Source organism: Rhea americana, unplaced genomic scaffold, assembly GCF_003343005.1.
Source record: "Rhea americana isolate MKP2758 unplaced genomic scaffold, rheAme1 scaffold_125, whole genome shotgun sequence".
Classification (NCBI taxonomy): Eukaryota; Metazoa; Chordata; class Aves; order Rheiformes; family Rheidae; genus Rhea; species Rhea americana.
The window spans coordinates 517,355-533,885 of record NW_028185317.1 but is presented as its reverse complement, the minus strand read 5'-3'; the positions used below and the strand labels follow the sequence as shown (position 1 = coordinate 533,885).

At 50.8% G+C, this 16,531-nt stretch overlaps 1 protein-coding gene across 9 annotated transcripts in view; it reads right to left on the bottom strand.

The window, feature by feature from the left end:
* STARD8 (StAR related lipid transfer domain containing 8) overlaps positions 1 to 16,531 on the bottom strand; it is a 105,717-nt gene that overhangs the window by 12,762 nt on the left and 76,424 nt on the right. For 4 of the 9 annotated variants that reach the window (XM_085325930.1, XM_085325932.1, XM_085325937.1 and 1 more), the window contains 3 exons: positions 10,523 to 10,594; positions 6,693 to 6,774; positions 1,015 to 1,078 (listed from right to left, as the gene is read on the bottom strand). In XM_085325930.1, the coding sequence (XP_085182056.1) occupies positions 1,015 to 1,078; positions 6,693 to 6,774; positions 10,523 to 10,594 (218 nt within the window). Of the gene's footprint in view, positions 1 to 1,014; positions 1,079 to 6,692; positions 6,775 to 10,522; positions 10,595 to 12,418; positions 12,501 to 13,437; positions 13,594 to 16,531 lie in introns of those variants that run through there. The other 5 variants (XM_085325931.1, XM_085325936.1, XM_085325933.1 and 2 more) reach the window with 5 other exon arrangements.

The following is a 16,531-nucleotide window of genomic DNA, read 5'->3' as shown; positions in this document are numbered from 1 at the left end:
CAGCTCATGTTTAGCTGTGTGGCACTGTACTGCAGCAGCTGCAGACTCCCTCTCTGCAGCACAAGAGCTCTACAACGCATGTTACAGGGAAGGGAGCTCACCTGGGATCACAGGCCAAGGACAGCCCCACTGAGCTCGTGCTGAAGCATCCCTTTACCCCGACGGTACTCACCAACTCATACGGCTTTCACAACATTGAGTTCAAACACGACAAACTGAACCTAAGATAAGGCACTTTCTACCAGGGATGCACAGCGCTAAGTAAAAGACTTTGAAGGGAAAGAACTAAACACAACAGAAGGCACTTCACACCCAAGGAAACTTCCCATTGACACTGCGAATGCGATGGTGAAGGAGAAGCAAGAAAGAGCCACCAGGGCTTCACATTCCTGGAGACCTGCTGGACCAGGGCTCTCAACAACCTTGACTCAACAGAGACCTATAGCTKAAGGGTTTGACCATCCAGGAGCCTCCAGGACAGCTCCCACCCACCTGACACTTCCAGTTGTGCCTCCCAGGAGACAGTTCCCGTCCCCAGTACTGCGGAGCCAGTGGCAGAGGCAGCCCTTGTGGCTGCTGAGTTTTTCCTCYCCAATACCCTGCCTACCTCATCTTGCACACTGTTCATCATCCCACTGCCTCATGGAGACTATCGTGACTGCTTTAGCCACAGCAAGGCAGCTAGCTCATTTAACTGCTGCTTGCCAGACAGCACCCACAGGTACAGTGCCATGGGGCACCACTGTACAGGGTAGGAGAACAYGAGCTCCTGATTCAACCAGGCAGTTCCTGGGTAATGTCTTTCCTAGGAGATGATGAAAAAAAATAAACCAACAACAGTGCCTGAGGCAGAGAGAACTGGGTGTTGTTATGTGCACCAGTACAGGGTCAGCCCTAGAATACTACTGATGTTATTAATGAAAACAGGTTTGCTGCTCCACCAGTTTGCACACATCCCCCTCCCCCCGCCATACCCCTCAGTCCCTGCTCTGCTCTTGAAAGCCCAGGACTTACCTGTTTACGCTGAAAGTGGACTTCCAGCTTCATGGAGGCACATGTGTTCAGGGTCATCAGCCTCCTGCGAAAAAAAACAAGAAAAGCTTTACTCTGCTTCTGGCTTCCCACTCTAGCTGTAGGGTTTTTTTTTCTGTCCAAGAGCTCTTGTTGCACATCGTCACCTGCCACCAAACAGCTGGGGATCAAGGGATCAAATGGACATGTGGAGCCTGGGGCAGCTCCAAGTTTATTCCCAGCGGAGCACACAGTCCCAGGACAGGTTCACAAAGCTGCACCCTCTGGCTGGAGAAAAGGTCCGATGGACACCTTACATCTCCTTTACCCAAGCACGAGAACGTAATCATATGAGCCTTTGGCATTGCRACCACGGAGTTTAAACAGCTCTAGCACGCTGGTGGCACACACGTTTGATTGCATGCCAGAGCGGATTTTGCAAGTGTATAAATCAGAAAGACACTCCACTCCTTCAGTACAGGTACTGGGACATTCTGGCCAAATCTACATACTTGCAGCTACTCCAGCAATCTATGTTTACTCTCCTACTACAGTGGCCACAGCATCAAAGGACGCCCGTCTCCTGCCTCTTGCTGCACCCCTGCACACTGCTGCGATCCGCCTGGATGTCGGTGACTTTCAAGTCTCATTTGCCATGCGTTCCAGAGGGCACTTCCTCTGCTTTTTGAAGTTTTTGTCCTTGGCTGTAAGTTATCCCCATTCATGGTGCTGGAAGGCAGCTGTGACCTCTGCAGCTGCCTCTGCGGAGGAGCAGCTTGGGCCAAGCTCTTCCGGCCATGCTGGGGCGTGCTGTTAACCCTCTCTGTACTCACAGGGTTCTTCAGCTTAAACACAAGTGATTCTCTTTTCTCCTTGAGCTAAAACAAGCTCAGCCTTTTATTCTCAAGAGCCTCGCGCCAAAGTCACCATCAAACACTAAGATCATTCTGATTTCAGATTATAAATGCCAGGCAATAAGAACACTACAAATATCTTCAGATGATTAGATCAAAGGCAGTATGACTTAGTGACTCGGTGGGTCTAATGTCAGGGCTGGTTTTGGCTCCAGAGGCCTGACTACAAACAGTTGTCACTTCACATATGAGTACRGGCTCAGCCCAGCTTATGATGCCTCTGCTCTGGCAAGATGCAGCTCTGGCAAAGCACRGGTAGCTTGCTGGGGAGGTGGAGAGCAGGGACAGAGTGTGCAATGCAGTAATGAAGGCTCAAAGTCCAGCTATGGTCAGGTACAAAACTAGTCCCAGAGAACCAAAGCAAGGGGCTGGGAAGGGAGATGGCCCAGTTCAGGCATGTATGCAGAGGGCAGGAACCCACCACTGTGCCAGGGTCCTAGAGGGCTCAGCAGGAGGGAGAGAAGCAAGAGCAGCCTCTCTCCCAGCCCCAGGCTGTAGAAAAGCTTCTACCATGACAGTGGAGATCTGGTAGAGCTGAAAGGAAGCCAGGAACATCATCTTGGGATTCCCTCGGGATTACCTAGCTGGTTTCTGTCATTTCCAAGACTCCGGGGCAAATCCTGTAAGTCTCTCAAAAACAGCAACCTGCCAGCATCAGCGAATGCCTGGGAGCTGGTTTGCCTGCTCACCCTGGGGTGAAAGCACGTGGCTTTGGAGATGGTCAGGAACGTCCTGTCCCTCTGTCCCCACGCGTGTTAGCTCCGGGTCTGTGCGCAGGTGCAGGGGGGAGCAGAGGGGTGCAGGAGTACGTGCTGCTTTCTGGAGCAGTCCTCACTAAAACACGGTGCCTTGAAGAGGCCCCGCGCCGCAGAGGCCGCAGGGCATCTCCCGCTGGCCTGAGGCTCCTGCGCTGGGCTGCCGAGGCTCACCACCACCAGCCCTACCGCCACCGCCCTGCAGCGCCGCGCCGCTGGCTCGGCTTTAGCTGAGGGAGAGCACAAGGGAAAATACAAACTGTGTTTCACAGAGACACGAGAAGAAAAGCAAGCAGCAGGCGGTGAGAAGAAAAAGGAGGGAGCCGCTTTACGCTGCGTGCTTTAACGAAACGCTCTGAGSTGGGCAGGGAAGACGCAAGCCCCGGACACGAGGCACCCACCTCCCTGCCTGTCCTTAAGCCGCTCCAGGAAGCCAGCTAAACTGTGCTGACACTTCGCTGACGGCAGATTRAGTCTTGCTTGCTTTATCCATTGTCCAATTTCTGATCAATTTAGTAACAGTTTCCACATGGACGCTGGCAATATAAYGCCAGTGAACACGCAGGGAGGTACAGAGAGATCCCACCAGGCAAGATGGCAAATCCCCAGCACGAATTTAATTAAATCTCCAGTGCRCTTAGAGAAACGCATCCCCTCCGCACTTGCACAGAGCCCGGTGGAAGGCAAACAGCTCCTACGCGCAGACGGGGAAGGTTTCCAGAGCTCTCCCGAGGAAATGGGCGGGCAGCAGAGGGCACAGCAMGGACAGCCCCGCGGACACCCCTGAACCGCTCCCACAAAGCCGACGTGCGCACACCGGGCTACCTGCCTGACTTCGGGCGCTGCGCGTGTCAGCAAGACGCGTGGAAGAAAACCCACAACGAAAGCATTCTGAATACGCAGTATTATGTGGAAATTCTGCAGGAAGCCAAGAGAGACCGCCCGAAAGCATGACCACGAAAAGGGGAAGGTTACTCAGCCAAAGCCAGGGGGATGCGAGTCCGCCGTGTCCACGCAGAGCATGAGGGCCAGAGCTAGAAAGAGACCTTGGGAACTGGTGGTTGCTGGCCCTTCTCTGAACCTGTTAGACTTGCTCCTTCAAGTTCTATAAACTAGAGTTTAAGGTCCTTTATTATTATTATTTACAGAAGTGAATGAATCTCCAACTGATTTAATTAGCAGCTTCATAAATGCTGCTACAAGACAAGTTTTGTTTCAGCATGCAAATATCAAGTCTGCACAGTCAAAAAAAAAAAAAAAAAAAAAAAAGTCAGGTACATTTTACCAAAAATTTGACTAATGCCCCTTTTGCAACCCTACTGAAAACTCCCGAGAGCGCCATGGTTTACCAGTGTGTATGCTGAGCCAGAGAGGCAATGTCAACCAGACAGGCACAGAAGCCTAACACTGATTACATGCATCTACTTCATTGCTAAAATCCACAGTGCCCAGCTGCTGTGGGATGCTGCTAAAGAAGAGCTGCTTTAAGTTAGTTTTAGTGTGGGAGGAAAAAAAATTACTCTGAAGTAATGAAGACTATGAGCCAAAACTTGGTGACTGACAGTCAGAATCAAGCTGGTGTTTACCTGAAGTGAGTAAGCCTGGAACAAAGGTCACTTAGGTTTACCTGAAGATCACCTGAGAAAGGTCTGGCATTCATGTAAGCATCATGGCTTTGGAGAGAAAATTCATCTGATTAACAAGAGCAGAGAGACTGAGTTGGAAGCAAAGAATTGACTTTATCCAGTCCAAGCAACTGCAGTATCAAACATGTGCCCTGCCCGTCACCCATCTGGAGCTCAGCCAAGCAGCCTCCCACTCTGCTCCTTGCTGGCTGGAGAAGTTCAACAGCAAAGGGATTAAATTCATGAACTTTTGGCAGASGGATCGAGATGGAAACACATCTATGCCAGTGGGGAAGAATATATGTAAAAGAGATTTCATTTTCTTGGAAGAGCAACATGTTTAATTCCCCTTTTTGGCCTTTTTGTTAGCCAAATGCTGCCCGTGGCCACCTCGAAGACCCTCGAGACTGTACAACAGCTTTGGAAAGTGGCTCCAGACTTCTTTTCCAAGAACCTTGGTGCTTCGTGTCCTGCCCAGAGCACACTCTTCCCAGAGACACTGGCTCTAGCRCAGACTGCTCAAAGTGATCATACCAGCAGGTAGAGATGACCCATTCCAAGTTATTGGAGCAAAACAATCTCAGAAACTCCTCCAGCCAGACAGACAAAGACAAAAGCGCATCAAAGCTCAGACAGGAATGGACTGTTATCSCTGCACTCCAGAAACTACTCCTCAGCTTCCCCACCCCGCTAAGACTGCAGTAAGGAGGGAAAAACAAAAATCATCAAGAACTTGCAATGCACTCAGAGGAACTAAAATAGGGGATCCCCTCCCTGCCCACTAGAGCAGCCTCTGTACTGGAAAAGTCAATAAATAACAGATAAAGTTCAAATCTCCTGTCCTTTCTGTTGCATGAAAGTGTGTGTGGGAAGGAAAGCAAGGAGCAGTAGTCATGCTGAGCACCACTTGGTTTCTCACCATGGAGTCAGTGTGGGGTCGCAGACAATGATGTCTTCCAGAAAACAAAAGTAAGAACCTGAGTCATTCACACCGCCAGACTGATGCACAGCCTAACTGGACAGTCAGAGATCGTGGAGGATACCAAGTCTCCCCTCTTTTAGATATTTTTGCTTGGTGATGACAGTAGCATTTACAGAGTTCATCTCTGAAATACCATAATACATTCTCTGCCAAAAAAATAAACAGTGGCATCTCTTGAAGCTATTTTCAACCCTGTTGTTGCAAAGAGCAGCGTGTCTTTGTGGAAAACTTACCACGTAGTTTTTGTTGCCAGGCACTCGGGATGACTAATGTTACTCACACAAACTAAGCTAAGGCCTCTAGCCACGCACTTCATTAAAAGAGAAATCCTTAGTCAGAACAACCAACAAAATGTTTATTCCAGGAAAAGAGAATGAATCTACCAAAATAAACTTCAGACATACAAAGTAATTGAACAGTCCAGAATTGACAGTGGAGACACTCTTGAACAAGCCTACCATCACTGAACTAGCACAACCCAGCTCCTAAAACCTGCTCAAAGGGCTAATTAATAGCRTGTAATGTTCACGTAGCACCTCTCATTGCACAAAAACTCAGCAAATCCCTTACTGCATATTTTCTTTTATTTGCACGTGGCAAGCGCCATATGACCAAGTGAAATTCTGTCCACAGACAGAATTTCAGCCACAGGCACCTTGACCTGAATTTGGCTTATACAAACAACTGAGCAAAATCCCTTCACTGTTTCCCAGAGATGTGGTTTCCAAAGACTGTTTTATTCTCAGAGGCATTATTAAGCATSCTTGCAAAATAAAGCTATACAAAACAGATTTGGGGGGAACATGCCTCGTTCCCCTTAGGATCATGTGTATATGAGGTATGACCCTGGGCAGCTAGCTTAGAAGAACAGAGCATGGGTAAGTGGTACAGTAAAAATGTGTCTCTCTTTGCGCTTTCGCTCAGTTTTAGAGTTTACCTCTGACTAATTCATTTCCAAATAGAGCTCTACCAGCTGAAGTTACCCACACATAAGATTAAACTACAGCCTGAAAGTTACACAAAGAGAAGAATTCCTGGTAAATGCTCCTTTCTTAAGGGGCTTTGTATGTTCAAAACACTGCAGCTTCTCTAGCACCATACTTCATCCAGCAAGTTAGCAACTTTTCCAGATCTTAAAGAATAAATATCCAAAATGCCCACTGCATAGATGTAGCCCCTTTCAGATGTCATTTCTCCAAACCACAACACATCTGTCAGGCTAGGTAGGAGGCAATTGACCTCGCCATGCCCACTGCGTTGGTGATGCCCCACAGGGAATTTCAGGGCTGGCCCAGCRCTGGCCCAACAGAGCGACAAAGCAGCTGGGTCGAGTCTTTGCCTGAGACAAGTCTTTGTTTTTCTTCAATTTTCTGCAGACATTAATCTAGCTCAAGGGAAGCTATACCTGCACAGAGATTTGAGTGAGTCCTGGTCCAGGAAACTGTGGTCTTTCTTCACAGCGATGATGTCAAGTGGGAACAACGAGTCTGAGGAGAAGAGCAAGATTAAAATTAATCACTGTTTCTGAGCTAGTCTTTCCACCAGGTGCAACAACAAAATGCATGTGTGGGAGAAGGGAGATATTGAAAGGAATAAGAGGATAGACAGCAAAGGAGGAAAACAGGAGAGCAGTAAGGAGGAAAGGCATAGCAGGTTTTTGGACTGTAAGAGTCAARAGAAGTCAGTCAGGCTTGGGTATCTTGGGTATCGTATTGCCACTGAGAGCAGCTATCCATGACAGCTGTGGCAGTGGGAGTGGCAGCAATGTCATCCTTACAGGGCAACCTATAAACAGGGGATAACCTCATTCAGCTTGCTGAGAGGCAGCTCTTCAGAGGTAGGACTCAACCTGTGAACTCCAAACGTGCAAGGAGGTGGTCTACCAGCAACATTTCCTCCTGAAGGGACATTTTTTGCCTCCCATACTGAGCCCCGGAAGGCAGCTAGCAAAGAATAAAAGACATAAATAAGGGGATGGAGAGAAGAGAACCGGTGATGCTCTGGTACTGYGGTGAGGAGATCAAGTGAAACGCAGAGGTCAGAGTGACGAGTCTGACAAAGAGGGAGAGGGGTAGAAATGAACTCCCCAGACTGGGAGCAGACGGGCTTGTAACACAAGCCACAAAACTAAGAAGGRAACATCCCTTATGCAGCAGAGAACTGTCTCATCTACTCATTTTCAGGCAATTTTCCCCTTGTAGGACACCTAGTCTCGGGTTACTGTGCCCAGTGACCCTGGCATACCTGGAACAAGTACACCTCATGGAAAARGGCTTCTAAGGGACAGAGATCCTAGCCCAGTTTTAGTGCTCTTAGAGATTAGCTGATCTAGAGATAAAACCCAGCCCTTCACAGTGTTTTCACACACCCATACAGGTACCAGTGAGCAGCACATCTCTGAACACATCTGGAGCCCAGGCTGTGTCCTATTTCAGGGAGTCCTATGCTGCAAGCTGTGCAGCGAGGATAAATACAGAGGCTGATTTTCATCTTGGCACCTGGATGAAAGGAYGAGAGCGGAGGAGAGGAGGCGTGGATTACTGCGCTATCTTCYCCCCTCCAAACAATAGAGGCTTCTTGCTTATGCCCACATGTCTCTGAAGGCACTAGTTTACACTAGGAGCTTTTAATTAGCAGGTTCGTGGTATGTGTAAAAGTGGAGGAACTGACCATCTCCYACATGCTGTTCAAAGGACAGCCTCCAGACAATAAGCCATTCCAGATCAGCAGGGATCATTTTGTTTCTGAAGTTAGCTGCCACCACCCCTCTAGGCTCTCCTCCCTGCCATGCAGGGATCAGACCTTGCTTTACCGAAGGTATGACCACAATAATTCATTGCCCAAAGTCCCACAGCACATCTAGTAGGAGCRGACACAAAATCTGGATCCTGTGCCCAGTTGCCCAAAGCACAAGAGGGAAAACCTGAAGGAAGACATTGCTGATGTCAGGTGTGGAGAAAAACTGTGGTCTCAACTCATGGTGTTTTTTGGAGAGTGGCTGCCCCCCAAATATTGCCCAAGAGATATCTTAGTGCCCCACAAACAAYACCTTATATATACACTGAGCTCTCTTGAACTGTCTACAGCTCCACTCATTCATCCCCAAGGGTCAGGAAAGCCACATAGGATATGGCAGTATGCCAGTTCCACCACCTCATTCAGGCCTGTCCCTTGCCTCATAGACTGTAGGTTGGGTCTCCAAGGCAGATATCCTTGCTGCCCTTAGGACAGTGGTTAGAGGACCAGGCAAAAGCAGTACATGCCCAGAGTCTTTGGGAAATGAATCCACCTTGAGGTTTCTCAGTTACTGCTGTGGTGATAAAGGTGAAGCATTTTTCAGGTAAGTTAGAGCACAGTGAAAAAGCACCGTAGGGCCTCCATCAAATTCCCTACTCATGTSTTTCTCCTCGGATAAAGCACTGCTGGGACCAGCTACACAGGACTTTGACAATCAACCACAAGTGTCTAAGTCTGATTGTTAATGAAGCTACTGAGTGCAATTATCAAGGGAAAACTGAGCCCTGCCAGCTGTGGAGAAAAACAGAATGAAACAGTCATAGGATGTGGAAATTTTTGTTCAGTGAGACTGGAAAAACGGTTGGTTTATTCATAGACTCCAGCATTTAGCACCCAATTTTTGTTTGCCTGAATTAAAAGCATTATTCAGGGCAAACACCTGGAGCTGAGGGCTCACCTACAGGAATCTGGGTAGTCCTTGCACATGGCTATGCTAGGAGGTTGCCCCCTAAAATAGAAACCAGAAACAAACAGGCAGCTTGTAAAGAATCATCACGGAGGCAAGAGCAGGCTTTTTGTGCATGTGCTAAGGGAAGGGAGGGGGTGCAGTGGAAGTGTCCAAGCGAACAATAGCTGGCTCTGCACCGTGTCTGGAGGCCAGGCTTCCAGCTATTGTTCTAGCCGGCCTCCGCTGAGCTGGAGCTGTGTTCTTCAGCACTGGTYCTCCCCCAACAAGGACCAGCAGTCTTCACCATGCGCTTGAAGTAAACACAGCTGAGCCAGAGAAGAGATCCACCAGAAGAGGTCAATCTGTAAACTGTGTGTGTGTACCTAGCAGAAAACATGTGACAAAGTCTATTGGATGTACCTGCTCATCACTTCCAAATATCATCTTCCCTTTGGGAACCTTACAGTATGGAGATCCAGTCTGCTCCAGGCAAGGTTTTGCTTCATGTTCAGAAAGCACAGACTTTCCTGCCAAATAATATATTGGGGCAGGGCACTAGTATCCAGGACATGTAAGTAGGGAGGGAGGAAGGAAATGTTCATTCTCTGCATTACCTACATTGGCTGCCCATGCATTAACACCCACTGCAAACACTTATCAAACTACGTAGAGACATGATTAGCTTTCCAAAACCTGTCTTCCCTTGGCCTGACCAGGCGTCCTGGGAACTTTCTAGCAGCCCTGCCTGAAGGGGAAAAGTTCAAGAATGCAGAAAAGCTAATAGTACGGCTAGTTTTCCAGACCACAATCAACTATGAAGGCTAAAAGTTTTAACATACRATCATATAATTAGTAAACAATCCTCTCCATCCTCTCTACTCCCCAGTGCTCTGTAACCTCTCTCTGCAGTCACCCTTGGTATTTAGTTAAGATATACARTATAGGACCATGTGCAGGCCCGGAACTTCTTGGCCATCCACACTGGGAGTAATAGGGAAGCCTTGAAATGAAGGGCATCGTGAGGAATATCAAAAGACTTCCCCATGCCAACTCCAGCCACCAGAAGCCCGTATATAGCTGATTAGAGTGTGCCCATGATCCGARCACCACTGCCAGAGGCACAAGAGCAGAGCCACCTTTGTTCCACCTGGTGTTTGAAACTTGTATGCATGCATCCCTGAGCATCCTGGTCTTACTGACAGGACTCATGCCAGTGAGAAGCYGGAGGCTCTACTGAATTTGTTTTATTTTTTTCTCTATGCAGTTGTTAAGGGGCAAYGGGTTTTGAAGGCTTCCTGCTGGAGGTCAGGAGTGTTGCCTTGCGCACAAGGCTCTTTTCTTCTTCCCAGGAGCTAAGCCCTTTCCACACCTCAGCTCCCCAGGCCTCGGGGGTGGGATTGGGATCAGGAACCATGGACTGGCAGCACAGCAGTGGAGCATTGCCTGCTCTTCCCACACAGYGGCACATTCAGCTTTCAAAGACATGCTACTGTGGAGAAAAATGCATCTAACCCTTTCCCCATATAGAGAACTGAAGAGRTAGTCCTCACCTTCATAAAGCTGGGCATACTGAGGAAATCCCGCTGCTCGCAGCCAGTCACAGGCTTTCTTGGCTTCGATTTCTGAAACAAAGCAAACAAATAGCGTGAGCGTCCCATGTGGCAAGAGTGATGCTCCAAAGCACAGCAGCAGGCACTGGAGCTTGGTCCACTCTCTCTGCTCCCCAGTATCAGACCCACTTCAGCATGGCCAGAGCTGCTATTTTACACAAACCAGTGGCAACGACTGATTGCAACAAAGACAGTACAGAAACCCAGTGTGGGCGCCTGCTGGTGGCATTAATGCCTTCTGCACAGAAGCAGCTCTTTGCTAAAGATAGGACTTCACAGCCAAAAGTGTTTGGCTTCAGAGCCTCTATTAACACAAAAAGGAGGAGGTAAACTAGAAGTGTTATGTCCACAAGAAACAATTTTAATCTCCTGATGAAACATTTTGTTTCTAAACCCACCAAACCAAATAAAGTATTTTGCCAGGCAAGAGAGGAACGTTGTTATTTTTAATAATTAATTTAAAGCTCATCAAAATTTAGGGCTGATCACTTCACAGGCCTTTTGCAAACATCCTCTACAAAAGTCTGCCAAAGAAACATTTTCCACCCTACTTCCCAACATCTCGGACAACCCCATCCTTTTTTTTCGAGCTTGCTTTCATCCTGACACGTAGTACACCCTATCTAAACAGTCGTCTTCTCAACATACGGGAACTACAATGCAATGCCAGGTATGAACAAATGGCTGTGGAAGATTATGGGCATCCATCCATAACACATCTCTTCCTCCTTATTCACTACTAATCTATYGAGCTTATGGATGATAGAACCGGGTCTAAAATATAACGACCTTAATGATGATACGTAATATAATGACACAAAACCCTGACAGCGAAGGTTTGTATACRAACCCACCGTCTGGGCTATTCCTATTTCCTTATACATTGTTCAACTATTCTCTGGATGAGCCCATCCAACAGCCAACACTATTTTCTGGGAAATTTCTCAAATTTACAGGACTTGAGGAAAAACAGCCCAAAGCTAAAGCAGCCAAAGAAAGCTGCTGTCTGGTGTCAGCAGTTTGCTGCCTACTAAGATTTATATTTCTAATTGTGACAAACATTTGTCCTAAAATGTAGAAAACATGACTGAAATTTCAGATTCTTTCTCATCACTCTCACAGCAGCTCCACTTAATAAAGACGAGACTCCGGGCTCGTTCCCCAAAAGCACATGAAACACTCCTGGTTCATCATGGTCACCAACAGCTTCTCGTTGCATTCGCAGTTATAAAGCTACAGCAGAAATTTCAAAAAGCACAAAATAAGAAGTTCAACTGAGGACAGGAAAAAAGGAAAAACCYTGGACCCAAATACTTCAGAATTTTGAGGAGGAGAGTTTGGAATAAGAATGAGAATCTGGGTCCAGACCTGGCAGCTGTCCCTAACTTGCTCTCGAGCCCAACCCAAGCCCTCTGCAGGCCTCAAAATCCAGCGGTTCTGAAGAGACCCGGATCCTGGAGCCCGGCCCYGCCGCGGGTTTAGATGGGGGTCACATCGCTGTGGGAAGCGCGTCCGGGGCCCCTCCTCTGCAGCCAGGCGGAGCACGCCGGAGCGGGGCCCCTCCGCCGTCGCCGCCGGCCGTGCTTCCCACCTCCCCAGGGCGCCAACCAGGGCCCGGGCGCGCGGGTTACGCGCTCGTGAAAGGAGGGACGGTGCATCGGCAACGCGAGGGCGCTCCGTGGACCGAGCGGGGCACACACACTCGTGCTCCATTTTAACTGCCTGCTCTCCGGACAGCCCTGGAGAACAAATTCCTCTCTTATCCACGGGACCGGCAGGGCCTGAGCAAGAGCAAGCTTCCCACGCAGCTCCCTGCCACGCACGACTCGCTCTCACCCCGAGGAGCCCTCTGCACCGCTCCGCACCTCCTCCAGGCAGAGCCGAGGAGCCGGCATAGCACACTGCGGCACGGCACGGCACGCTGCAGCACGGCACGGCACGCTGCAGCACGGCACGGCACGCTGCGGCACGGCACGGCATGCTGCAGCACGGCATGGCACGCTGCGGCACGGCACGGCATGGCACGCTGCGGCACGGCACAGCATGGCACGCTGCGGCACGGCACGGCACGCTGCGGCACGGCACGGCACACTGCGGCACGGCATGGCACAGCACAGCATGCCGCGGCATGGCACGGCATGCTGTGGCACGGCACAGCATGGCATGGCATGCTGCAGCACGGCACAGCATGGCATGCTGCAGCACAGCACACTGTGGCACACTGCACCACGGCACGCTGCAGCACAGCACGGCACTCCGCAGCATGGCACGGCACTGCATGGCGCAGCACGGCATGGTATGGCATGGCGCAGCACAGCACGGCACGGTACGGTATGGCATGGCATGGCATGGCATGGCGCAGCACAGCACAGCACTCCGCAGCACGGTGCAGCACGGCATGGCGCAGCACAGCACAGCACGGTACAGCACGGCATGGTACGGCATGGCGCAGCACAGCACAGCACTCCGCAGCACGGCATGGTATGGCATGGCACGGCATGGCGCAGCACAGCACGGCACTCCACAGCACGGCACAGCACCGCACGGCATGGTATGGCACGGCATGGCGCAGCACAGCACAGCACTCCACAGCACGGCATGGTACGGCATGGCACGGTACGGCATGGCGCAGCACAGCATGGCACTCCGCAGCACGGCGCAGCACAGCATGGCATGGCACGGCATGGCGCAGCACAGCACGGCACTCCGCAGCACGGCACAGCACCGCACGGCATGGTATGGCACGGCATGGCGCAGCACAGCACGGCACTCCACAGCACGGCACAGTACGGCATGGCACGGCATGGCACGGCACTCCGCAGCACGGCGCAGCCCCGCACAGCTCTGGGCCCCACCAGCCACCAGCTCCAACAAGACCTTCCGACCCTTCCTCGCCGCTGCTGCCAGCAGAGCCCCTCCGCCGGCGCCGTCCCCGGACGCGAGCGGCTCCATCCGCCAGGTTCCCGGGCGCGGCCAGGCGGCGCGGCCGTGCCGAGCCCTCCCCAGCCCAGCTCGCGAGGCGTCGGCCGCCCGGGGCAGAGCCCGCCGGCCTCGGCTCGCTCCGCAGCCCTCCCCGCCGGCGCGGGAGCCGTTTCCAAGTGTCTCCGTCCAGGTCAGAGTCGACACTCAGCTTCCTCCTTCCCACCCGCCCTTTCCACAAAAGTACTTTCCCAAGGAAATCCAGGAAACGATCTTTCCGAGCCTTGATAAGAAAGGGCAGAAAACATTTATGCTGATCCCACAGGCGGCCCGCGGCGGCCCCGCCGGAGAGGAAGGCGCCCGGCGCTGCCCCCGGGCAGAAGGCAAAGGGCAGCAGCGCCAGGAGCTCTGCGCCCAGCGCTCCTGCCATGCTGCCCCCGGCCCCACCGCCTCGCCCAGCACCGGCACCGAAGCTTCACGGGCAAACCCAGATCCTACGTCTCAAAGGAGGCGCTGCCACTGCACTTCCGCAGTGTCTGCTGCGGATCTGCAGTATGCTTCAAGATTCCCAGAAGAACACAGACATGCAATGCATGTATCACACAGAACGGTTGAGGTTGGAAGGGGCCTCTGGAGATCAGCTAGTCCAACCTCCCTGCTCAGCAGGGTCACCTAGAGCATGTCAGACAGGGTTGCATTCAGGTGGGCCTTGAAGATCTCCAGAGAAGGAGACTCCACAACCTCTCTGGGCAACCTGCTCCAGAAGGACCCTGGAATCCTGCAGGAAAAGCCACCCCCTGGCCCCCCACTTCTCTCACTTCCCCTCAAAGTTTCATTTTTTCTTCAAAGCTCAGAAGAAACAAGTTGATCACTAGRAGCCATAAGCAGCAGAAGTAACGAAGACAGGTTTCCTGTGGATTTGTGGCTTGGCCTGGGCACACCTGTGTGGTTTCTCTGGAGTCTAATAAGGGCTCATCTCATGCTATCCTGCTTCCTGCAGCGGGGCCATTAAGAGGGTCTCTCACTCCTCTAATCAGCAAACTATTTTCACAAGCTTGTAGCAACTTACTATCTTCCAGATCTCTGTTTTAAACATGACGGAAATGATCACATTGAAGTTGTACTGGGGGGGGGAGCAGACACACAAATAAACACACAGATAAACACACTCAGAGCTCCATTTCCTTCAGAAATGAGTTATAAATCTCCCAYAGCCTTCTTCATGCCTCGCAGTGACTCCCAGCAGTGGAGGAGCCCCTCTACGTCCCAGGCACTTGGGGACCCCTGGCTGAAGAGCAGGTTTGGAACACTGCAAGCTATGCATGGTGTCCTCTGAGATGCACTGGGCTCATCCCTGGCTTCCTTATGAATCCTGGGCAAATGACAACTAACAGATAAAGCTGGAATAAAAAGGATGACAGTTTCCCTCCAGGCTTTTGCAGATATTTGGAGGAGGGGAAGAGGGGCTGATTGGTTTCTGTTATTTTTAGTCATTTTGCTTAGATGACTTCTGTAATCCTCCTGTCTGTGTGTTTATATTATTCCAGCTGGCAATACCACCGCTAACCACTGGGCAAGTTCGGCCAGATATGACAGGGGTAAAGATCTCTGCAAATACAAGGTTCCCAGCAAGTCATGACTGCAAGGAGGGCAGGTAGATGAGGAGACCTATTACTGCTCCCACTCCTGAGAAAGTTCTCAGTGTGAGATGACCCCTTAGGAAACATCTAGGCAGCCTCGTGGAAGGAAACCAACATGAACCCACTCACTGCATAAAGCTTCTGCTTGGGCACCATGCCTTACCAGCCACCAGAGAATCCCCACAAGGCAAAGTTTCTCCCCTTCTCTGCGGGCTGCTGAGGCTGGATGCCTTTTCCCATGGGTAAGGCATCCATACCCACGCTCYGCCATCCTGAGCCTCTTGTATCTGAAAATGCGGGAGCCCAAGCTACAGCCAAAGTTTAATCAAGTTAGAACAGAAATGCCCAGCATGAGTTCATTAAGAAAAAGGCTTCATTAGTTTAGCAGCTCAGGGAACTATTCTTTTTCTTGTAAATTGATGCAAAGGACAGAGATTACTTCACTGCTGATTTTTCCCCTAACAAATCAGGAAGTCAGACCCAACAGCATGTCACAGCATGTCAGAGAGAAAATCGGAAAGCAAAAACGACTAAAGAAAGAGAAACAGGTTCTCATTTCGCAAGTGAAAGTGGGGAAAAAAAGATGAATAGCTGACGCCCCCACACGCACTTCTCTCCGTACGATCACTGTGACGGCCCCTGACGTGGACCCCTGGACCACGGTGTGACCACGGAGGCATTTTTCTACTGACACAGCCCACCTGCGAGGCAGCATCCGAGGCCTTGTGCCTGGACTGCCGCGGCCCCCAGCGAAGCGGCTCCCGGCCTTGGCTCTGCTGTCGGCTCCAAAGGGAGGGGGGCAAGACGGTGGGGGTCCCACGCCGCCTGCCCCAAGCCCCCGGCCCGGGGGGACCCCCCAGCTCCCGTCGCTCTCCTCCGTCCGTCGGGGGCTGCTCTCCCTGGCACAGGGATGTGTTCGGGGGCAGAAAGGGATGTTTGGATACTTGGATCTGTCCCTCAAGTGCTTTTAGGGATAACAGATAATCCATCCGGACTTAACTGTTCAGTGAGGTCCTGAAAGAGAGATGGCTAGGAAAAAGCCTGGGAAAGGCAATAAAAACAGAGGTCTAAAACCAGTGAGCTGAAACACTGGAGGCAAACTCAGTTACAGTTAGGAAAATCACTTCCCAGAACCCCAGCTCTGCACTTTCCCTTTAAAAAAAAATAGCAGTAACACCCCAGGATCCCAGCTTCTCAGAGCGAGTTTCTAAATTCCCCATAAAAAGTCCCACACAGCCAATTAGTGTGTGAAAAGAAAACCACATCATAAAATTGCCCATACATTACATAATGGAAAGCTATGAGATCAGATGCCAGGCAGATGCGAGTGGGAGTGCAGCCTCCTCCTAACAGACTCCAGCTCAGCTCCAGTATTAGTGTGGGGAACCTT